Raw genomic sequence first — 25697 nt, 5'->3', positions numbered from 1 at the left:
CAATTTGATGTTGAAATCCGTGATAAAAAGGGGGCCGAGAATGTGGTTGCGGACCATCTTTCCCGACTAGAGAATGTGCAAGCTAGCGATGATGAAATCCCTATATGTGATGAATTGAGAGATGATGTGCTTTACATTTTGAATGAAAAGGAGCTTCCTTGGTTCGCCGACTTGGTGAACTACTTGGCTTGTGGAGAATGCCCACCCGATTTCTCCAAGAATCAAAGGAAGAAGCTAAAAAGGGAAGCAAGACATTATGTATGGGATGATCTCATTCTCTACAAACGAGGAGTAGATGGTTTTCTCCGTAGGTGTGTCCCGGATGAACAAGTGCAAGGAGTGCTCAAGATGTGCCATTCCGATCCATGTGGAGGGCATATGGGAGCCAACAAAACTGCATTGAAAATCTTGCATAGCAGTTTGTGGTGGCCTCACATTTTCAAGGACGCTTGGGGATTTGTGAAGACTTGTGACCGGTGTCAACGAACCGGCAACATATCCAAGCGCAATGAGATGCCCCAACAACCGATTCTTGAGCTTGAGGTATTTGATGTATGGGGTATGGATTTCATGGGGCCATTCCCAAATTCTCATGGAAATCAATACATCCTTGTGGCGGTCGACTATGTATCAAAATGGGTGGAAGCCATTGCCTCCCCAACTAATGACCACAAGGTTGTCATGAAGATGTTCAAAAAAGTCATATTTCCAAGATTCGGTATTCCAAGGGCGGTGGTGAGTGACAATGGTTCACATTTTGTTCATAGTGCTTTTCAAAAGATGCTAAGAAAGCACGGGGTCCACCAAAGATTCGGCCTTACCTATCATCCACAAACAAGTGGACAAGCGGAAGTGTCTAACCGTCAAATAAAGCTAATCCTCGAGAAGACGGTTGCTAAGAATAGGAAGGATTGGTCGGAAAAGCTTGATGACGCTCTATGGGCATATAGAACGGCGTACAAGACCCCAATAGGCACAACTCCATACCGGCTAGTGTATGGAAAATCTTGTCATCTACCGGTGGAGCTTGAGCACCGAACCCAATGGGAGATCAAGAAGATTAATTTCGACTTGGCTAGCGCGGGAGAGCAAAGATGGCTTGATTTGCATGAGCTTGAAGAGCTAAGTTTGGAATCCTATGAGTGTGCTAACGACTATAAGAATCGCACTAAGGATTGCCACGACCGGAACATTGAAAAGAAAGCATTTCAAAAGGGCGACAAGGTACTCCTCTACAACTTTAGGATGAAATTGTTTCCCGGGAAACTTTTATCAAGGTGGAGTGGACCTTTTGTCGTCAAGGAAGTGTTTCCTCATGGAGCCGTGGAAGTTTGGGACATGGACGGCAAGAGATCTTTCAAGGTGAATGGGCATCGCCTCAAGCTTTACTACGAGGGTGCTCATGTGGATGTTTTAGAATCAACTCAATGTAATCTTATCTCCTAAGTGTGGAGGTCGTCAAGCTAGTGACGTTAAAAGAGCGCTTCCGGGAGGCAACCCGAGTTTCTCAACTCTCTCTCTCAATAAGCTATTACTTAATTTCCATCACTCTTACTATTACTAACTTTTCTCTCAATGTCTTTTGTAGGTGTTGATGAAAAGAGAAGTAAGAAAAGGTATTTGTGAAAGTGAAGTAGTAGACAATTTTATTAATAATAATAATAATGGTGAAATTAATAATTTTATTATTATTATTATGGCTTACTAAAAAAAAAGAAAAAAAAAGAAAAAAATGCAGCATCAGGTCTGCACGGACGTGCAGAACAGCGCACGTCCGTGCAGAATCAGGCAGTAAGTATCCAAAGTACTTCGAAATTTGGCACGGACGTGACAAATTCAGCACGTCCGTGCCAAATCAGGCAGAAGGTGATTTTAAAACTGATCGAAACTGCACGTCCGTGCCAAATTTGGCACGTCCGTGCAGCGTCGATTTTGGCTGTAATAGCCACGGGTTTTAATCTAAAAAAAAAAAAATTCACATTCTACTCTTTCTATCTCACGAATTCTCCTCCTCTCTCTCTCTAGAACTCCTCTTCCTCCTCTCCATACTCACTCAATTCTCCATTCCCACCCAAATTCTCACCCAAATTCAACTCTTTATACAATAATCTTCACTCCATTTCAACAAATTCACAAACTACTACTCCTTTTATCACTTTCAATCCCAAAAATCACCCAAAATACTCAAACCCTAACCTTGAAAAAATTGATTTGGGGGTTTGGTTTTCTTAAGGAGATAAATTTGAAGCAATTGGTTGAAGGGGGTTGTCAAGCAAGCAAAAAGGAAGGCAAGAGAGGTTCATTTGCGGGTTTTACACCCACGATAAGCTCGGTATAATCGTTCCTCCCTTTTACTATTTTTTGCTTGAATTTTTGCTTGAATTTGGTTGGGAAAGTTTGTTGAAATTGGTTATGAGTGATTGATAATTGATAATTGCCAAGTATTATAGAGTTTGAATGAATTTTGGTGTGTTTTGAGAATTGAATTTTTGTAAGTGAGGGTGAGGAATTGATTCTTGTACATGACAAAGCATGCTTGTTTGAATAAATTGTTGTGTTGGATTGGTTGATTCTAGTGCAAAAATTTTGATATTAAATTGTTGTGGTTGTGTTGTTGGATTAGTGTTTGTTGCTTGGTGATTCAATTGTCTTAGGTGGGAGACTTAGAGCTTGGCTTGATTGTGTAATATTTGTTGGCCTTATTTGAACTTTGGTTGTGTATAAGTGGACTTAGTGCCTATTGTGTGTTTATTGTGTTGATTATTTGGTTGTGGTTTGTTTGATTGCATTGCATAAATCCGACCATGTCTAGAAGAAATCGATCTAGAAACACGGACTCTAGGTACCTCAATCCTTCTCCTCCTCCTCCCGTTGGTCCACCACAAGTGGATACAATGGGCATAATTTTCAATGACGAAACTTTTGCAAACAATTTTCTAAGAAATAGTAGGAGGAGAATTAGGCCGACCAAATTCTACAGTGAGGAGGTAGCCGAGTCCCTAGGGGTGGGGGAGGACATTAGAATGTTATTCGAGGGATGTGGCCTAGGTAGTTGGCTAGACTTACATGCCTTGACCTACAAGAGATTAACTCTTGAATTCCTCTCCACCCTCCAAGTCCAACGGGACACAACTAGGAACCCCCGCCGTATCACCTTCCAACTCATGAACACCACCCATACCATGACCATCAATAGGGTGAACCAAGCGTTCGGGTGGCCTACGAACGGAACCATTGGGGAAAAGGATAGGCCACCCCGTAGCTATAACGCAGGTGAGTTTTGGAGGAAGATCACCGGCCTCTTTAACTACAACCCCAGGACCGATAAGGCCACAGCCATTATCCACCCCGCATTTAGGTTGTCACAGCGCACCATAGCGAACACGACGTTCTCTAGAGGTGACAGTTCGGGGGTAGTGTCCACTAGGGAGCTTCACTTCCTATGGCACTTGAGTATGGGTAGTTAGGCCCTAGCTGTAGGGTCCTGGTTTGTAGACCACCTAGAGGATGTTGCCACCGGGTCCGGTAACATCACCATAGGTGGTATGATCACTATTATTGATGCTGCTCTTAATCTTGATTTTGCAGATCAGCAGGTTTGCCCAGGAGCGACGCAGATCGATATGCAGTCGCTTAGGACAATGAGGTGGGTGGAGGACGTCGAGGGGCCACACCCCTACCTGTGGCACGTGAGTGGCCGGTCCTACGCCTACCTCCCCGACCCGGAGCGGACCTTCATCTACGACGAGACCAACTGGATCTTCGAGAGAGACCACGATTGGGCTCCCGGCGATGAAGACGATGAAGAGGAGCAAGAGCAAGGAGAGCAGCAGCAACCTCCACAACAACAATTCCAACAACAACAACAATCCGATCACCAACAAGGGTACCAACAAGGGTACCAAGGTCAAGGCATGGGTGAGGGCAACCCACCCCTCACCTTCGAGCAGCAAATGCATTTGATGAACCAAGGGTTCAACCGGATGACCACCGAGTTCGAGACTATGAGAAAGTCTCACGAAGATATGAGGTCCTCCTACGATAACATGAGGACAAGCTTCGAAGGACTTCGGTCGGAATTGGGTGAGTTCCGAAATGTCTACCGACATTGGTACCCCGGGGGCTCAAGCTCCCAAGAAGGACCAAACCAATGAGTTAGTCTCTTTTTCCCCTTTCTTGTGCTTTTATTGTTTTAACATTGGGGACAATGTTTATGATAGCTTGGGGGGAGTCTTTCTCTTTGGTTTTGTTGATTGGTTCTTGTTTGTGCTTGATTGGTGATTACCTTGCATGTTGTTTGTTCCTTCCCCTAACATCCAAACCCCTTAACATCCAAATTTGCTCCCTTTGAAATCCAACGCCCTAAATCCAAATCTCTTAATGTGTGAATACTTTTCTTCTCTCCTCTCTTCATTTAGTTGTATAGTTGTGTTCTATTTTTTTTTATGCTTAGCTTAGTTCTCCTAACTCGCTTTCTTAAAAAAAATTAATAATAATAATAAAAAATAAAAAAATAAAAAAAACCAAAAAAATTAGCCCTTGGATGAGACTCAAATGACGATGCTTATATGATTTGCTTGCTTGACTCTTGAGTGATGAGTAAAAGTTCTTTTAGAAGGGTGTGTGCAAGAGTTGGGGTCATTTAGAGGCTTATTAATCTTGATTGCGCTAGTGTATATGAAATGAAAACCGATGAATGCTCAATTGCACGTTTAGCATAGGATATTGTCTAATTTGCCCAAAGTAGGATATGTTTGAATCAAATTGCGGTCCCTTGTGCCCTTGGTGTGTCTCCCTTCCTCCCCAAAACGAAACTCTGCTAGGGAATTAGTTCTATGTATATCTTGTGTAATAACTGGCATAATAAGCCACATGTTTCAAATAAAAGAAAGAGCCGGTCAAAGTTAAAAGAGGCGAGGACAATGAATGAAAAAAAAAAATAGAAAAAGAGTGGAGAAGTAAAAAAAAACTCCTCCAAAATCCTCAAAATTTTCACTTTTTCTATTCTAGAGGTCAATTTGTGGATGCCTCCCACACGCTTTCTATTTTGAAGTTTCTTGTGTAAATTCCCGAATTAGAGCGTAGTTGAAAGGGCTTGGGAGTGCATTTTGGGAGGTGGACTTGCATTTTGAGATTTTATAACCGAAAATGGGCTTTGCAACTTTGGAATATCTAGACGTGCTCTAATGAACTAGTAAAAGGTATAACGAAGTATCCTAGCGCAACCTTGCTTAGTTCGCCTCTCTACCCCCAACTTAGGTGCACATTTGTATGAATGGTAATTCTTGAAAGTTGCTCACTTGTCTTGCTTGTGTTTTGTATCCGATGAGTTGACTTGGGCAATAAAAATATTGGTTTTGTGTGTTTTGACCACTTTGAAAGCAACAATGTGCTATGTTGGTGTGGTTTGTGTGAGTTGTGGGTTAAGCTCAAGGGAAACCCTCACGAGATAAAAACTCGTCCTCTTAGGCGACTTAGGGGTTTAAATTGCTTTAACTTGTGCTAAAAGTGTTTATGGCTCTTGCCATGTGGATTTGTGTTTGTGTTTTCTCTCCTTGGTTGGATCATTAGCAAGTAATCTTCCTTCTTGATTTGACATGTTTGTTTTGCTCGAGGACTAGCAAAAACTTAGCTTGGGGGGATTTGATAACTTGTTATTTGATATGATTTTAGGGTGATTTTGATGCCTTGTTTACTCGATATATTGGGATTTTGGTTCGCTTCTATCCTATTTTCATTCAATTTTTGTGTATCCCTTGCTTCACGGGTTGTTAGTGTTTTTGTTGAGATTGTAGGTCTAAAAACGATCATTTGAGGCATATGGATGATAAACCAAGGATAGAAGCCGTGACAATGGAGCAAAATCAAGGAAAATGTGAAGAGAAGGGCCTAGAAGACCCTGCACGGACGTGCCATGTCCTGCACGGCCGTGCAGGACAGTCCCAGCCAAACCAAGCTACTGCCAGATTTGGCACGGACGTGCAAGGCTTCAGCACGTCTGTGCATCTCAGCCAGCACGTCCGTGCCATAAACTGCACGGCCGTGCAGTTAGCCTGGCCAAAACTGAGCTACTACCCGAATCTGCACGTCCATGCTTAGGGTGGCACGTCCGTGCCACCTTGGCTGCACGTCCGTGCCACCCCTGGCACGTCCGTGCGCACCTGCAGAAAATCTCGACTCTTGTTTTCTCCGTCCTTTTTATTTGAGGGTTATATAAATACCCCCTTAGACTCTATTGTACGGCAATCCAAGTTTTTCAGAGCTTCCTCTTAGTTTGTAGTTGTAGAAACATAAATACTCTCAAATCATTAGTTAGATTTCAATTATTAGTTTGAAATTCTCAATCTCAATCATTGTAGAAGACAAGTTCGTCATTTGTTATTCAATTTCAAGCTTCAATTAGTAATTTCTCCAACCTTTTTCTACTTAATTTCTGATTTCATTTGCTTTTGCATGTCATTTAAATCTTCTTAAGTTCTTGGTAATTTGTTATTGGATGATAGTTATTTCAATCGTTAACCACTTTCCCCCAATTATTGAAGTAGTTAGAACCCTAATTGTTGATTGCATGTTGATAAATATGAGTTGTGAGTAGTCTTCTTGCTAGGGGTTGGGTGAAGCTCAACCTTTTGGGTTAGTTATGCAAATATGGGAGAAACATTGATGTTTGTATTGCAATTAAATTGATTATATGAGATTGCTTGTTAGTTCTTCATGATATGATTAGCTACCCTTGACTTAGGAGCTTGATAGCATGATAAGCCTAATTTGACATGGAAGTGTAAATTGAGTATGTCATTACTTATTGTAATTTGATTATGTATCATCTATTGCTAGACTAATGAGGAATCTAAGTTTAGTAGTGTGAGTTGTTTTCTTATTGCATGAGGTTGATTTTACATATAGTCCTTGCTATAGCTTGTCTATTTTACTCCCGTTTGCCTAATTGCCTTGGTTGAGTGGATCCCATTCCCTAGTGTCTTTAATCCATTGATTTAGAACCATAGTTTGTTTGTCTACTTGACGAAACCCAATTCACCATTGACTTCGAATTAGCTTAAGTGTTAAGATCTTTAGCAACCATATCCCGTTCCTTGTGGACCGAAATCTTACTTGTCATTATGCTTGGTTTGTAAGGTGTTTGTTAATAAATGTGTTTGATTGAGTGTGGAATGAGCGACCGTTCTAACGCCCATCAGCGCCTGGCGCGCGCAACTCATTAGGATGCGCGCGCCACCTAACACCGCGGCTCTAAAACCCTAAACCTAGATTCCTACGCCTATAAAAGGGGTTTTCGTTCAGCTCTAAGGAGACAGAAAAATCATAATTCTAAACCCTAAATTCTGAAATCCTTAATCTCTCAAACCCTCTTATTATCATACTACTTTTCTTCTCTCTTCCCAAATACTTTCCAACCCTAATTGAATCCATTAAAGCCCTTGGAGGTACAAAGAAGGTCCATAAACATCTAAGACGGAGATCTAAGCATACAAAGAAGAATGGTTAGTTTCCTGAGCACTTAGATAAATCACCTTTATTTTATTGTTTAAATAACTTTAATTGATTAATTGGTGTTGTTTGATCACTTTAAACAAACTTTTAATTAATTAATTCACATAGTACTCTTCGTTAATCAAGACTAGAATTTGATAATTAATTGTTGTTTTATCACATAAGACAAGGCGAATATTGTTTGTTTCTTGCCCTTTTCACGAATTTGATTAAATAAGAATAACGATTTTTGCAATGTAATTCCTACGTGATTGATGCATGTAATTAAAATTAACTAACTTAGTTTTAGGTATCTGTAGGCGTCGTTCGAAGCGCGCCTACGTTAAAGCATGTTGTGAATATGCTTGGCACTCATAGGAAGTGGGAATTGACATTACGATAAGGGACAACGATTAGGGACAAGGAAAGTAGGGAGCCGCCAACAAGTTTTTAAGGAATTTGTAAACCGTTCACGGATCATTATAAGGCAACCACGAAAAGGGACAACGATAGGCAACAACGATTGACCCGTGAAGGTTACACCCCATTCATAATCCATGAGATTACTAACTCCATATGGTTCGGAACCACGAAAGGAGGATCTGGGATGATGGTACGAAGTGAGTCATGGAGTCACATTCACCCGTATTGGCCTCTACTCGATTCTTATATTGAAAAGTATTCCTGTGATCTCAAAGGCATACAAACAAAATTCAAATTCGCTCCAAACTATTATTAAGCTAAATTGGTTGAATATTAATGCAACACATAATCCTAAAATATTAGTGACCACTTGATTAAATAACAAGATTAAAAGGAACCTAAACCGGTTGTCCAAATTATCTTATTAGTCGTTACATTCAATTACATATTCCCTTTAAACATGCAATATGGTGATCAAAAATAATAATAGAACAAACATTAATATTGGAAGCAATATAGTAATAATTCCAACAATATAAAATCGTTAGAAAAATAATAGAAATAAAAGGAACATGATTCCTTACTTTGATTTTGTTTGCTTGCTACTATAAAAACAATAAACGCGTTAGTAACTTCAAGGAAAATAATTAAACAATAATTAAAATGGAATTAAACTAAATTAAATGATAATTGATTTGGGGCCAAACCCTCAAACAGTTCTACCTCTCACGCCGTGGCTTAAGGACAGAACCCCGGGTAAAGTACGGACTCCTTGGAGTGCTTAAGGAAGGTATTTTGAAAGAGAAAAGGGTAGGCTAGTGTTTAGGCTAGAGCATAGAAGAGAAAATGAGAGAATTATTTGATGCCCCGTACATCAGAAATGAGGGGTTATTTATAGGAAAAAAGTGTTGAGGGAACACACGGAACCCTAAAATGACAGAAACCCTAAAACAGTATCCCGTGACACGGCAAAGTGTACCGTGACGCGGTAAACTCTACCGTCAGACGGGAGAGAATCCCGTGACACGGTACTCTTTTGAGTGACACGGGCGACTTTTAAACAAACGGGGGAAGAAAACGCGTTAGGGTTTACGCGGAAGGGACACAAACTGTACCGTGTCACATCAGGTCTCCCGTGACACGAGACACTTTGCCGTCAGACGAGAAAGTTTCCCGTGGCGCAGGATGCCTTGCCTTGACACGGGACAGTTTTGTCCTTTTTTCCGTCTAAATTCATTTTTAACCCTAATTTTATTCAGCATTTTAGGTGCCGATTGATAATTTCGGGCCATTTTTTCTGATTTATTAAAATCGGGCTAAAATAAGAAAGTAAATAAATAAAAGGTTTGGGCCAAAATAAATAATAGCACAATAAAAACGGTTTTGGGCTGAAATTAAAACTATGCTTTTACCAAACATCAAGACTGATCCACGGGCTATTCAGAAATACGAATTTAATTAAATATGATTTTAAGCACTCTCGGGATTAAATGCTAAACCCGACCAATAGTGACGGTGAAAGGTTGTTCATCATCGGGTTTGGTTTTGGGGAGACATTTTTAGGTGTCTACAGTATCACATTGTGTATATTGTTTGGTAATGAAATTGTGGAAAAGGAAGAGCTAGTAGAGGCCGCACTAGGGCTAGAATAGCGATTCCCCCCTAAAGGAAACGTTATTTTAGTACCCTCGCTCCTGAACTCATTTCTGGCTTATGTAGACCAATTTGGGCATGGGTAAACTTATGATTCATGCTAAATATCCCTTGAACTCTACTTGGGAGAGAGGCATGAACCAGGTTTATAGGTTTTCCTAAAACTCATTGGCGACTCTTATTTGTTCCTTATAAAAAAACGTGATGATGGAATCAATTGTAAAGTCCTAATTCAAGGTCTCCCAAATAGTCCTAGGCTTTTAAAGGGCCATGGGCACCTAAGGAGAAGGATCCCTTACGATGGGAACACCCTCCTTACAATATTTATCCCTAAATAATTAATAAACATACTCTAATATTAATATTGGAAACTTGTAATCTTCTTGTAAATCTGAGCATGAATGATGAAAGTGGAGCCGCCACCATATTGAAGCAAGCACATACACCACCGCACCTCCCCTTCGGTGTTGTAGTTGTTGTTGTGGTGTTGTTGCTTCGATTCGCAGACAGTGGCGGATCCAGGAATCCTAACTAGGGGTAGCACTGGACAATTAAAAAAATATAACGTTGTTGTAACGTAATGTAATATAATCAGCCAAACAAACTATGTTAAATTTTGGATATAATACGTTGTGTAGCCGTATTAGAATTAACAATCAAATTCAAACATTTTTATTGACAAGTTTTTTATTTTTATACAAACAATTTATATTCTAGATATCGATTATACTATGATAAATTATTCACCTATTTATTATTTTATTTTGTAAGTCAAAGTTGCATATGAATATTTACAAAAAACTTTGTTATAAATTTCCCTTGTGCACGTATGCTACTGTAAATTTTGACTGAAAATATCTTTAATAATAAAAATTATAAAAATTGAATATTAACAAATTTTTCGTTGAGACGATTCCAACTAATATCCACATGACTATATATATTCTAATGTATAAATCACAAACATTAGTCAGAGTGAATTAGATTACTTCCTCCGTTAATGATTATTTGCAACAAAGGGGTATTATTTGTGAGATATAAAATATTCCTTTGTTGCAAATAACCATTAACGGAAGAAGTATTTGTGTTAAAAGTCAAAACATTTGATTTACTTAAACATAGATGGAGTATGTTTTTTTATTCATTTTAGTGTAAATTTTTATACTAATATAAACAAGATATAATAATGGCCAAATAAATGCTAAAAATATTATATAATAAAATTGAGAAGAATGTCATCATATGTAACGGAGAGAGTATTTCATATTATTGAAATAGGCAACAACGAAAGGGTACCGACGACTTGTTTTGTTCACTGACTCACTAGCTATTATTCACTTAATACAGCAACCAAGAAGAAGGGAGATACGAATGTTATGGACAATTCAGGAGCTGCTTCAGGAAGGAAATCTTTTTGGTACATGCCTAATTTGGAAAGTTTCACGGGAACAGGTTGCAGAAGCACACGTTATTGCAAATAGATGTAGGGTAGGTTTATTTAGATTCTCGCACTAGTTTTTCTGTTTAGTTTGTGGTTGTCAAAAAAAAAAAAAAATCATATTTATATAAGGATTGTTTATAAAAGGTGTAAAAAAAAAATTTTTAAAAAAATTATCTTGGAAACATAATACTAGCTTATCCTTGTGTTGATGAAAGTAGAGGAAAGTGGAAATTCATTTGAGTTAAAAGCAAAAAAAAAAAAAAAAAAAAAAAAAAAAAAAAAAAAAAAACAAAAAGTCTCGAAGCCCTGACCTTGAAAACAAACATGACTTTCCTTACAACTCCCTTACCACTGAAGCAATGCTGAAAATAGTTAACATAATATAATGAGCACTTTTTTCATAATTTTTTTTTATGGGGATAGCACGTGTCCCCCCAGGCGTCTATGTGGATCCGCCACTGTTCGCAGAACGTTGTTGTGGTTGTTGTTGCTTCGATTCGCAAAACAAAAATAGGGGCGGAGAGAGAGAGGCAGAGAAAGATAGGGGAGGAGAGAGAGGGAGATGAAGAAGAAAGATGAAGGTAGACCTGGCAAATGGTCATTCGGGTCGGGTATGTGTCGGGTCATTTTGGGTCGGGTCAAGTTCGGGTCAGAAGTATCGGGTCAAGTTCGGGTCGGGTCGGGTCATTTCGGGTTTCGGGTTGATTTCGGGTCAACTAATAATCGGGTTAGGTCGGTTATTGGGTCAATACTTCGGGTCGAATTCTGGTCGGGTCAAGTTTGGGTCGAGTTACTTTGGGTCGGGTCAATTTTCGGGTTGGGTTAGTTCGGGTCGGGTCAATTTTTCGGGTCAACTTTGGGCCGGGTCAACTTCGGGTGATGCATTAGATTAAATTCAACTCTGTATGTATATTTATTTATATTTTAACGAAAAACTCACTATATTGGTAGTATAGTAATTGTTTTACTTTTATTGACCTTGTTTTATTATTATTATTATTATTATTTATTTATTTATTTATTTATTTATTTATTTTTTTTTTTTTTTTTTTTTTGTGTGTGTTTAGATTGAGAATCAATTTCAGGATCTCCTGAAACTAAGAGGGATACTCTAACTAATTGAGTTATACCTCACTCTCTTATTGATCTTAGTTTTAATACTCTTATTATCATTGCCACTGTTGTAATAATTTCTTTGTATTATTCTTATACTCCCTCCGTCCCAAATTACTCGCAACTGCAACGATTTGACATTTTGCACTATTCACACATCTCACTTTGACCATCTTTTTTAGCTATTATATGAAAGTCAATATAGTCATGTAAGATGTTGTTGGGTCTATTTTAATACATAGTTTCTTAATATAAATTTTTTATAACTTATATAATTATTTACTAAAAGAATTAAAGGTCGGGTCAACTTCGGGTCTTAGGTCGTTTTGGGTCTCGGGTCAACTTCGGGTTGGGTCATCTCGTGTCGGGTCGTTTCAAGTTGGGTCATTTCGGGTTTCGGGTCAAGGTCGGGTTAGTTCTACTTCAGGTCGGGTATGGGTTGAGTCGGGTTGATTTGGGTTTTAGGTCAATTTCGGGTCATTGGTTTCGGGTCGATTTCGGGTCATGGGTTGGGTCATTTGTGTTGGATCATCGGGTCTGGGTTAGGATTGCCAGGTCTAGATGAAGGTGAAGGAATTCAAGGAAGAAGAAGGTAGGAAGAGAGAGAGAGTCAGAGAAAACTCAAAGAAGCGGCGTGAAAACATAAGGAAGAGAGAGATCAGGAACCTAAGTTCCCTAACTGAACTAAACTAGTAAAATCTAAGTGGGCTGGGCTCATTTTGAAGATTTTTTTTTTGTTTTAAATAAAATAAAATATTATCGGGTAACGGGTACTCGGTAATTAAAAAATGCGCCCCATGTCCCGACCCGGATAAGAGACAATTTTCCCGAGTCGGATACCCGACCCGGAAAAACAGATTTTTTTGTCCAAATTTTCCATTGGGTACTTACCAGGTCATCGGAAAATCGGGTCGGGTTTTTTTAAACACCCCTAGCGGATACCCTTCTAAAGTTTGTAGAATTTAAAAATAATTAAAAGATTGATTTGTTTTTAGCGGACAACTCAAAGTTTGTAATATTTTCAACAAATTTTCCTTTTTTTTTTCTCAATACGTCCTGTGGGCGGCTAGTCACACCTTATGACCGCTTATAAATGAACAAAGTAACCCCTGTAATATTGTTTGATTAATCCCTGTAATATTGAGGAAATAACCCAATAAAAGTGACCGAGTAACCCCGATAACAGTAATAAAGCAACCCATATGATAATTGGTCAGCCGCATACAAAAATTTGTGATCTTTTATTTAGGGATGTCAATGGGGCAGGGCGGGGCGGATGTTGGCATTCCCATCCCCATCCCCACCTAATATTTTCATCCCCATCCCCATCCCCGCGGCGGGTCTAATATTCATCCCCATCCCCGCCCCGGCGGGTACAGCTCCAAAACCATCCCCGCCTCACCCCCCCACTTGGATATCCATCCCCGCCTAATCCCCACCAAATACCCGCCTAATCCCCACCCAATACCCACCAAATTTTCGTGTCTCAAATACACAATCCTACATAATTAATACGAATTATAATATTAAATAAAGAAATTCTTTATATTACACACATTTTTGTTTATAATATAAGTGTAGTACAAAATATTATAATTAATATTTATTTCACGTAATTATTTTATAAAATAATATAAAAGTATATAGATGTGGGTATGAGGTGGGGATGAGTACGAAGGGGGGCGGGTGGGGCGGGGCGGGGATGGGGCGGGTACAATTTAAAATCCACCCCCGCCCCATCACCCATGGTGGGTATCGTTTTCATCCCCATCCCCGCCCCACCACCCGCCAAACCGAGACCCGCGGGGATGGGGCGGGTCTCCTACTTGACCCGCCCCACATCCCTACTTTTATTCCCATTTAAAAAAAAAACCTTATTTTATTATTTAAAACAAATGGAAAAATAAATAAATTCATCCAACTACTTTCTCTGTCCAACTCCAACAGCAAGCTGTTAACGTAGAGAAAGATTGAAGCACCATGACCACCGTCGTTCCCAAAGTTGCCGTCATTGGCAGTGGCAGTAAGTTCCATCGTTTCACCCTAACTTTCCTTTTTTTAATTAAAAAAAAATTAATTTATGAATTCAATCTCTGATATCTGCAATTATCAGTAATTATACCATTTTCCTGATTACATTTTTGAATTTAATTTTTGAAATTTGCGTGATTAATAGTTTCAGGAGCAGTATGTGCTTCAACTCTTGCTAAAAATGGAATGGCAGTCACTGTTTTTGATTTTGGTAGAGGTCCTGGCGGCCGTATGTCTCAAAGGAGGTATTATATTATAGGTTTTCATATGTGTGTGCTAATTACAATCAATTAAATTATAATTACTCGTACATCGGATCGGATTAGTTTAGTTTAGTTTAGTTTAGTTGCTCGTCACTTAATCACATGTCTTCTTGTTTTGAATTACTTTACATTGGATGTCATGTGTTTGAATATTCGAAACTTAATCACATGTTGGTCCATTATAAAAAAAGTTAGAAAAGGAATAACTTTTAGAGACGTACGAAATTAGTTAATTCTTAGTTAAGGAAGTATTTGGATTTGCTAAGTCTAAAGGTTGTCAGGTTGACATTAATATTTTACGAATATTTAGTGTACCTTACAAGAATTCAGTTAATGTGAGCTTGAAACTGATGTCAAGGTTTTAGAAAAACGAATTTGATTTAAATAAACAAAATTCAAATCAAGCAAAGTTTGCTGTTTTATTTTCAAACTGTAAGTTATACAAGTATATGTTTGTTAGTCTTATGATTACGTGGGGGTTTGGAGGTTGTACGGTGTTGAAACATGAGAAACTTTTGACTTGGGAAGTTTTCAATTATGGTTTTCAGATTGTTGGTGGTCAGAGAATCTTTGTTTTATCGGATTATTTGTTGGAAAGTGATTGGATTTATTTAGTAAGTTATTCTTAGTTCACACTATCTGATGTCTGTAAAATACTTTTGAATCTTTCTGGATTGTCTTGTTCAAGGTCAGACGATAGTCCTAATATCATACTAGTTTCCGAGCTATGGTTTATTTGAATCTGTATATAAAAACTAAAGAAGAAATCTGAAAATAATTAACTACACTTTAATTTCCATAGTAGTCATTATAGATTGACCTATATAGGAGCATATATGTTTTTGCAGCATAGAGACAAATGTGAGGGAATATGTTTAGGAGGGGATACCTACTTTTGTGGTTCATGTTTTCTATGCATAAGGTTGGTAGTAAACATCCTGATGCATAGGATGATCATGAACATCCTGATTTTCTTCCAATTATTGTTACATGTACAGCTTTGATCGACCAAAAAAATAAATGGTCAACTAAATGGTAACTTGACCGGTATAGATTCCATAGAAGAAAGACCCATTAAGGTTTATGGTGGTTGATAATTTTGCTTTTTTTAATTAATGGTAATAGTAATTTACTCTATATTGTCTCGTGCTATTGGTTGAATGTATATGAATATTTGGTTTTAAATGTTTATAAATTGTGTTGTTAATGCCCTCTCCATGAATTGTGTAGGCGTGCAAAATTGGTGTCTCAACTCTCAACTCTCAAACCCTCAAAATAAAGTAAAAGAAAAAGATATCTGATATCCCATAATAGAAAATGTAGGGAGTGTGATCATATGATTTCAAATATCAAAGCCTTAACATATTTTCTGAGTTATTACTTATTAGTCCATCCTACAGTCTCCGTGATTGGCATTTTATGAAATATGTACTAATAGCACCATTTAATAGATTGAATTGAATGAGAGTTCTGATGCTGAGTTAACACAGACCTGTTTTTAAATTAGGAGAGCTTTTATATTCAGCAAATAGGGTCCGGTGTTTAGTTGATGTATATATAAAATACTTTTTGTACTCAGAACCTTCAGAAATTTGAGTGCAAGTTGAGTTTAACACTTTAACCATTAACCTATTTTTCTAAATTTCATCATGTGAGATTTAGATTCTTCTTGATTTTTAGTTTCCAAATGTTTTTTTTTTTTAATTATATTTCGATATACGTAGCTTAATCTGATTTAATTACAAATTGTTGTATTGAAAAAAATACAAAAAGTTTTCTAAAAAAAAAAAAAGAAAAATATACAAAAAGCAAATAGGTCAAATACTATTTTTTTTTTTTTTTTTTTTTTTTTTTTTTGGGCAGTGATGCTGTTTTCAGCTAGGTATATGCTGCGTCATAGTAGATATAAACTTTTATGCATAGATACAACCTCTATACATAGAAAAAAATCGCGGTCGCGGTCGCGTTCGCGGAAACGGACGCGTTGTCGCGGAAGCGGCTTGTAACGGTCAAATAGAACGGATCGCGGATTTTGCGGCGTGATTTTTTCAAAAACTTCACATAAGTCTTTTTTTGAGCTTTTAAATTCATTTCTATTTATTTATACAATATTATTGCCAAAACTACTTTATATACAGCCCAATATATGAGATATGGCATTTATAAATTTATTTTACCATTTATAAGTCCTTAGATCTGGAAATTAGGCTGAATATGGATCGAGTTTCTATATTTAACGACCGCTACAATTATAAAACTGTTATATAATGCCGTTATACCGTTACGTAACGGCCGTCGCGGTGAGTTGGGTGTGATTTTCAATGAGCCGTTATATAACGGCTTAGAACGGTAAGTCCCAAACCCGTTACAAAGCGGCCGTTATAGAACGGAACGGCCGCTTTTTAATTCCATGCCTCTATATGGTTCTCCTTTGCTTGATTTTGTGCTATTGGTTTTAAAGCTAATTTCCTTTATTTATTTTATTTTATTTTATTTATTTATTTTTTATTTATTTTTTAATTCTGTATTCTTTAAGTTCAATTATTAATTTATTGATGTTTTCAGCCAATCTTAATATGTGATATCATAGGGAAACTACCAAGGAGGGGATGGACTTGTTCTTTGACCACGGTGCTCCTTACTTTACTGTTTCAAAATCTATTGTTTTGGATGTTGTTCTGGAGTGGGAGTCAAGAGGTCTAGTTGCAGAGTGGAAAGAAACATTTGGATCTTTTGATTGCGTCTCCAAGAGATTTACTGATTCTGAGGAGGTTAGTTTCTACGCTGCAATTCCCTCTGCAGATTATAGCGTCAATAGTATAGAATGATTTGTTTTGAATTGTTGATGCAAGTCCCATAGTCTCTTCCCCTCACCCCCACCCCCACCCCCTCTTTTTTTGCATGCATACACTCGCACACTAACAAGGGAATAATCGCGTCGTCAAACGAATGTCCCTAGATCAAATAAAATTTATAACACTAAACTAACCTAATACGAGTATATGGCAAGAAGAGGGGTCGAACCAGAGGGAACAGATAAACACTACCAAACACTATCAACAACTAAGCTAGTCCGGAATAAGGGAAGTAAACTAAGGGTCTAAACACACTAAAACTAGAGATAAAACATTAAGGGAAATGGTCTAGGAGTATCAATCACTTAAGCATAAACAAAGACATAAAAGTTGAATTAATTATGAACTAAACATGCTCGAATATCGAAGTAAGGTCCAATTTAGCCACCTATCGGGGTTCATTGGCTTCTCCTAACATAGCCTCTATGCTTCCACATTAGAACCATATACTAGGAGGTACTATTAAATGACAATCGATACAAATGAATCTTGCTAGGTTCGCTATCGCATCTTCTACAATAACAACATGCATATAAATAAATAACAAATAAATCAAGCAACAACATGCATCAACTAACAACATGCATTTTGCAAGTAGATTGAAGAATATCAAGCATATAAAGACTTTAATCACAAATAAATCAATTCCAAACCCTAGAATCAACTACACCACAACCATCCCCTTAATGGGGGAATTACTCACTAATTATGATAACAACAAGATTAATCAACAAATAATCAAGAATTAACATGATTAACAAGCAACACTAACAACTAAAACAATAATCAAAAGAAAGCAATGAAAATAGAGGAGAGAGTGAGTTAGAGATTCTCATTGATTGAAGATGAAAGTCTACAAACAAGATGATCAATCTTCTTCTTCAAAATCCAAGGTCAATAATGGTGAAACCCTCACTTTCTCTCTCTAAGCTACTCTAATTCTAAGATAAACCTAGAGAGAGAAGCTCTCCTAAACCTAATTAGGAAAAAAGAATAATAATTGATTCCCCCTAATTACCCCAAAATTGGGTATTTATAATTACAAGGTTAAAAGGGAAAATAAAAGAGAAAAGAAAAATAAAAGAAAACAAGTGTAAAAGAAAGAAAATAAGAAATGAGAAATAAAAGAAAAAACCAAAAGGAAAAAGAAAGTAAATTAAAATAATAAAAAAAAAAGAAAACAAAACAAAACAAAGGAAAGTCATCAAGTTCGAGCCTTCGATATTACGGCTGCACTAATAAATGAGAATTAATCCCATGCTTCTCACATCACCAATCTCATCACAACCGTTTGATTGTCAAAATCAATAATGATCAACGGTCAATACATACCCAGCTTGTGCGCACGCATCAAGGGGTCTTCGCACGCGCACTTGGAGGTCGAATGGGTTGCTTGCGATTGCCGGAGTTTGCTGTTTGCGGGGCTGAACAGGAGGAAGACGCCTGTGTGATTGTTGTTGCAGATATGGTGGCGAAGGTGGTTGATTGATGGCCGTTTGAGGTAATTGGTGGCTGGTTTGGTGATTATTGCGGGAGCAGGGGAGTTGGTGTTACGACCAATTAAAGGTGCGTGAGGTGGTGGTTTTGTTGCGAAGGAATTGGTTGTTGCTGGTGCGTGGGAACGGTGGCTGATGGCGTTGGTTGCTGCTGGAGTAGGGGAAGGTGGTGCGTAATGGTGGCAGTGCTGCTCGGGTTGTTGTGTTGCTGCTTTGTGTGAGCTGGTGGTGTGAAGCGGTGAGGCTCGTCTGCGCTCTCGAGCATCAAGCTTGTGTGATGCCCACGAACAAGGCAACCCAAATTTCTCAAATTTGCGTGTTCATCACCAAAATTAATGAGAGCGCAATCACAAGAGCGCAACACCTTGAACCTGGAATATGGACTTGTAATACACATCTTGACCCCGAACAAACGCCTACACAAAACACCAAACAACCGAGAGGAGAAACTGAGACAAACAAAAATAGAAATAAATAAAATAGAAATAAATAAAGCGAAATAAAAATAAGAGAAATAAAACTAAAACTAATAAAATAAAGAAGTTAAATTAAAACACTCCAAAATTACCAAAATAAACTTGAAACTTTATTATAGAGAAAACAAGAGAATAAAAGGAAAATAAGGGAAAATAAACACGAAAAAGACTCTAAAACTACTCCCTAAGAGTGACATAAATGTCACTCATCACACACTCATACTGTCATTGAAAAGGTGAAATTGGGCTCTAAATTTACTTAGCAATTTGTCGATGGCATTGAGGCATTCATGCAAAAATTGCAAAAGAGTGGTGTACTAGGTGCACTCGGGAATTCTCTCTATAATCACAAACTCACAACTTCTCTAGTATAATAAAATTAGACTGTGAGAAATTTTATGAGGAAATTGGTATATAAAGAGCTGTGAGTGGATAAATTCTTAAGGCACATGATAAACGACTTCCCTATGTTACTCCAGCACATATTTGGATTTGGAGGATCCAACACAGTGACAAACTACTTCAAAACTTTGGCCGACACTTCAAAACGTTCAAAAGAGGTGATGAAAGTTTGTAAATTTTCTTCCGACATTTTAAAATTTTAATAGGTGATGAAAGGAAGGTGGTGCGTGATGGAGGTTGATAGGAAGGTGTTAAGGAAGGTTGGAGGAATCGTGAAGGGGCGGGAAATGGAAAAGATGAGCCCCATTAATGGATTCTACGACGGAATACGTTAAGTGGTGGTGAAATCAAATTTTTTTGTTTTTAATTCTATGTCGTGTTAATTTAATTTTTTTTAATGGTGTTTAAAAACAAATTTGGTCTTTTTTAATTTTATTATTTATTTGTTTATCTGTTTTTCAAAAAAGCACTCCATTGTGATTTGATCAACTAGCATTTACACCAAGGCTGTTGTAGGAAGCTTTCTTAGGTCCATCCTTGGATCCTTTAGCTTTATGCATTACGCTCGGCAAGCTCACACAAATTTTTAATGGCTGAAGATTTGTGGCCCATACTGTGTCTCTACTTTTGATTCATCTCCCGCATCAGTCTCCCTTATTTGAAAGAATCAATTAAATCTGGTAACACTTAGAGATACTAGGATGGAACAGAAACATAATAGAACATAAAACTTTCAACTGGTCAATTTGAGTGAAACCAACCTTAAAATGTTGTCTTTCAACGCATCAACTTTAATGTTAAGAGCAAGCTGTTTCTCTTGAACAATCTTTAGATTGCTGTGCTTTAACTGTGGTTCATGACCATTACATGAAAGTTACTGCAGTAAGAGGATGTACTTTCATGCTGGGGGTTGCTATATACTAGGATGAAAGCTTTCAAATCAAACCCTTGTTTTTTTCTTTTTTTTTTTTTTTTTTTTTTTTTTTTTTTTTTTTTTTTTTTTTTTGGTGAAACAAATTCCCACATGATTAATTAACTTACAACCTTACTTTCACACAAACACTGTATAGGTACACTTTGATCAAAAGACTGAATTTTAGGAAGTTTTTTTTGGCCATTAAGCAGTGTTAAGCACCTCAGAAATTAATACTGTGGCAACTTTTTTAATTTACATAAAAATATGTCATACATCATGGTTGATGGAAATGGGTAACACACTGTGTTTTAGAAAATGCCAGTGAATCATATTTATATAACTTGTGTGTTACTTTGATGGTGTCTGTCTGTGCTATGTAGTAAATAAGAGATTCCTCAAACAAGGCATCCTTAAAAAATTTAAATCAATTCAGGAAGATAAATTATCATTGAACATTAAAATACCAAAAATTGGGCTATACTTGTAAGTAGAACTTAAATGCAATGTTTCAGATAGTAGAAACCTGGATAGATTTATACACAGCCCTATTTTCCAATTTGTTGAAGCTAGAAGTTACTTTCAAGCTACCTCTGATTTTTGCCAGTGATGATAAGGTGCTGTGATTGGAACAAGAACATAGAAATCAAGAGACTTAGGGTCTTGGAAGGATGCAGGTTTCATGTATCTTTTTTTTTTTTTCCAGAGGATGCTGGCATTTCGGGGCATGGTGGAAACTACTTATATCTTATAATAAGATTTGCCTTTTTCTTACCTTCTTAATCTTTTATGTGTACTTCAATCATCTTTTATATTTTTTATAACCAAAATATGCCAGTGATTTATAAATGCTCTAAACAAACTATTCAGGAATCATTGGGCAAGAAATATGTAGGCATTCCAGGCATGAATTCGATATGCAGAGCATTATGCAATGAGCCTGGTATTGGGTTTTATTTATATAATGGAATATATATTAACTTTATTGTTTTTCTTTTCTCATTCTCAAACTCAACCTCTTTATATAGGCATTGAAAGCAAATTTAGCGTTGGTGTGGCAAAGACAGAATGGTTAATGAATCAGAAATTGTGGTCATTAACTAGCGTAGATGGAATGTTTCTTGGTCATTTTGGTGGTTTGGTTGCCACAGACAAGCTTCTTGCTTCTTCTGGGTTCAGTAACTTAACTGGACATCCTCCACCTCTTGGTATATTGGCTCTATCCTATTAATTTTGATATTACTTTTAGCATACTTTTATGAAATAGGCGGTGTTGTTTTGATTTGTATGAAACAATAATCAACAAACTAATATAAGTGGAGAAAGCAATGAAGAAGATAAATAAAACACACAAGAATTTATGTGGTTTGGTCAATGCCACAATACCATCTAGTCCAGGGGAGTTTGGACCTTTCCTTCACTTTAATGGACAAAACAAGAGGAATATACAAGGAGTCTTTCTAATGGCTTAATTAACCAAAGTCTCCATTGTTTCTTTTATAATATAAGAAAACTCTAAAAGCTTTTTAATTACTCCCCAAGAAAAACGCTAACAGTCGTCATTAGCAAACCATAAATATGGCAACTAATTATAAAAAACATTAAGTGATGCAAAAGAAAATGTGTAATGAATCTTGAGCAGTCAGGCCCCATGTGTGAAAATGTTCGGTTAACTCTAGAATAGGTGTATGCTAGGGTAGTTGGTTTGAACTAGGAGGATCATGAAGCCGGATTCTACTTGTTTGTGGCATGCTTGGTAGTTGCTCCCTATAGTCGATTTGGCACCACTAGTGAATTTTTGCTACATCCATGTGAGGTTCATCGTTTTTCAAGCCTTCAACCTATTTTGTATGAGCGGCGTGGATCCTTGACTTTGCAAACCTAATCTATAAAGCTTGATGTATGATTCTTAAACCCGAGACCGAGCTATCTAGGGAGGACAAAGGCACCTTTTTCGGGGTGGTATTTTTCATTTTTAGGATAGTTTGTTTCATCTTTATTTTTGGGTTTACATTTGCCTTCTTGCAACCATTTGAGCCTATTACCTTCTTTTCAAGCCACATCTTTAGTTCTTTGGCCTTTTGTTTCATTTTCTTTCTTAGCTTGGTTTTTGTGAAGCAATTGATCATACTTGATGGAGTTTGTGGTGGAAAAGTTGGAATGTTTGGTTTCTATGAATGCAAGGTTGTGTTATGTTCTCTTTGTGAATAATGGCAAGTGTGTTTGAGTAAAAGCCATCCTAAGTCATAAAAGACATGGACAAATAAGTTGCATTGTTGAAAAAGCCGTCCGAATTTAGAAAAAGGCAAAGACATTGCAAGTTTAAAAAGAAATAAAAAATTGAAAAAGTGAAAATTCAAAAACATTTTGATGTATTTTTTTCTCCTTCTAAGCATTGAGGATAATGCTTCATTTTAGCTTGGGGGAGAAGCGTTTACGCTTTTTTGTATATATTTCTTATGAGTATAGCTTCAAATAAGCTTGGGGTGTTGTTTTTGTTTGGTGATTTCTTGATCGTGTTGTTAAGGATTGATCACCCTTTTGCTTCACTTTTTAGGAAAACCGCCAAATTTTAAATTTTAGCCTACCTTCACCCTTTATGCATTACGTTACAACCTTGGGGAAAGACCTTTCGACCTAGAAAGTTGAGCCACTATTCGGGGGAGGGAATCATGGGTCATTGCCTAAGGAAAGGGGATGCATAGTCAAGATTGTCGAGTAGCCTAAATAAATCTCTTTTTCCGGTTCTTTCGAGGAATCATTGGGATGCTCACCAAGGGGAGATTTGAGACTAATGGGGAGAACTCGGTAAGATCGTTTGGGATGAACGTGGATTGTGATGTCTAGTTCCTATGCCTAGCATACCCTATGTTTCAATCAACCTTAGATATCTTGAAAAGTGCATACCTTGATTACTTGAGAAAGATTTTCATTCATTTGCATTATAGTCTCTTTGTAAGTCCATTTTGCAAAGGTTTTGTTTTCCTTTTTCCTTTTCTTTTCTTTTCATGGTTTTGCCTCTTTGATGTTGGTGGAGAGTTGTGGGTAAACTCTTAGGACACCCTTACGAGACCTCACTCGTCCTCATAGGCGACTTTGGGGTTTAAAGGGCTTGTTGTAGCTAAAAACAACCGTGATTCCTACGACAGTGAGTCTTAGTGTACATCCCCATCTTGAGTCTTTCTTTTTCCTTTTTAACAAGTTTTTCATCCTTATTCTTTCTTGCTTTGTTTTGCTCGAGGACGAGCAAAAGTTTAGCTTGGGGGAATTTGATGAGTGTCATTTATGGACGATCTATTCGACTTTTTCTTTGTATCTTTGCTATATATAGTCTTTCTTTCTATTTTTAGGGAGAGAATCATTAGAGAATAGAATTAGATTTAGTTGGAGAACTTTTGATCATATTTTTAGTGAGAGAAACTCTAGTTTTGTAGAGAGAGAAATTCGTGGTGAATTGTTGATGATTCAAGATTTCTTCATTTCAATTGATCTTTGATCAAGTATTGTAAGGATTACTCTTCTTTGATTCAATCATCCTAAAAGAGATCAAATGAGTGCCATAAATGACACTCATTAGGAATGTTGGTGGCATCCTTGTCATTACGTCATTAATAGTTTTGGGTTCTCATTTTCTGTGCAGATATGAATCTGGCACCACAAATAGCATCAAAGATGGAACAAATACCCTTCAGATCTTATTTTGTTCTGATGCTCGCTTTCAGTGAGCCTTTACCCACTGTGAGTTTGCTAAATGTCCTGTACATATCATTTGAAAGTTGTGTGTGCTTGTTAAAGCTCTCAATTTGTCATTGTTCTTGTTATTGGCCCCATCATCTTGTGTTATGTTTTTGTCTGATTTTATCACCATGTCTTACTTTTAATTATTCTTTTCAGATTTCTGTGAAAGGATTCTCATTTAAAAACTCTGAACTTTTGAGCTCTGCCTTTTGTGACAGCAGTAAGCCAGGCCGTTCTTCAGCTAGGTTTGTGTTGGTCAGATAATGTCAACCTGTCTGTGTGATTCTCTCTCTATTAGCTTTCCTGATAGTCTTTTGGTTCCTTGATACAAAGTGAATGTTGGGTCTTGCATTCCACTGAGGAATACGCTAAGAAAGTGATAGCAGACACTGGGCTTCAAAAGGCTTCTGCTGCAACATTTGCAAGAGTCGCTGAAGAACTTCTGCAGGAATTTCAAAGGACTGGACTATGCACTTCCCAGCCTTATTTCATGAAAGCTCATCGGTGGTAAGTGTGAATGATCCCTTCTACAGTTCTACTTCCTCTGTTTTTTTTTTTTTTTTTTTTTTTAATTTTATTATTATTGCACCATATATAGGTTGGCACAATAATTTTGGTAGTGGGAAAAAGGAAAAGAGAGAGGTAAAATATACAAAATTGCCCATGTGATGTAAACATAAACTAAAGAATATGTGTGAAAAAGTAAGGGTATGTTGGGTATTTGTAGTGTGAATAGATTGTTGTAACCCCTTCTATAATTTCCACAGGGGCAGTGCCTTTCCAGCTGCGAGCATAGCCAGAGAAGAAAAGTGCCTGTGGGATACGAATAAGCCATTAGTTGTTTGTGGAGACTTTTGCGTCAGTCCAAACGTCGAAGGTGCTATTGAGAGTGGCTTGGCTGCAGCTTCAAAGTTTATGACAATGCATAGCTGCATATAATATTTCAAAAGTAATATAAGTATCTGTAAATTGTTATGCCAGTGTTTTGAAGGAGTTATTATTGCTGTGATTTTAGCTCATGCTTATATAACCGGTTGTAGCTTGTACAGCGGGTGGCATTTGGCATTTTTGTATAACAACTTTAAGCTTAAAAGTCTACCATCAACCCACACTGGTCATTCCAAAAAAAAAAAAAAAGCTCCTAATTCAACAAAGGGGTTTGTATTATAGGGGGACTAGCATAAGTCCCGTGTAATCCGTGTAATGCATGATTTTACTTATAAATAAAGATTTACAAAAATTTCTAATTCAATAATGTTTTACAATTTTATTCTCTTTATATTTATAAAAAGCATATGATAAACCATAATTTTTTTTTTCAATATGGTAAATTTTAGATTGTACACCTCCAAAAAAAATAAAAAAAGGTTTGTACTTGTATGATAATGTACGGAGAAGTGGA

The 25697-nt window shown here is 37.3% G+C and overlaps 1 protein-coding gene across 1 annotated transcript; it reads left to right on the top strand.

The window, feature by feature from the left end:
- Positions 1–14019: 14019 nt before the first annotated feature.
- On the top strand, positions 14020–25526 carry LOC145604886 (uncharacterized). The gene is made up of 9 exons (XM_081660867.1): positions 14020–14144; positions 14298–14397; positions 17006–17186; positions 21428–21500; positions 21586–21765; positions 24198–24295; positions 24452–24540; positions 24629–24802; positions 25063–25526. The coding sequence occupies exons 1-9, from the start codon at positions 14102–14104 to the stop codon at positions 25232–25234; spliced, it is 1110 nt and encodes a 369-aa protein (XP_081516993.1). The 5' UTR covers positions 14020–14101; the 3' UTR covers positions 25235–25526.
- The last annotated feature ends 171 nt before the right edge of the window (positions 25527–25697 follow it).

The sequence above is a fragment of the Chenopodium album genome, chromosome 22 (genome assembly GCF_948465745.1).
Source record: "Chenopodium album chromosome 22, dcCheAlbu1.1, whole genome shotgun sequence".
NCBI classification, from domain to species: Eukaryota; Viridiplantae; Streptophyta; class Magnoliopsida; order Caryophyllales; family Amaranthaceae; genus Chenopodium; species Chenopodium album.
This window is presented reverse-complemented; position numbering and strand designations above follow the sequence as displayed.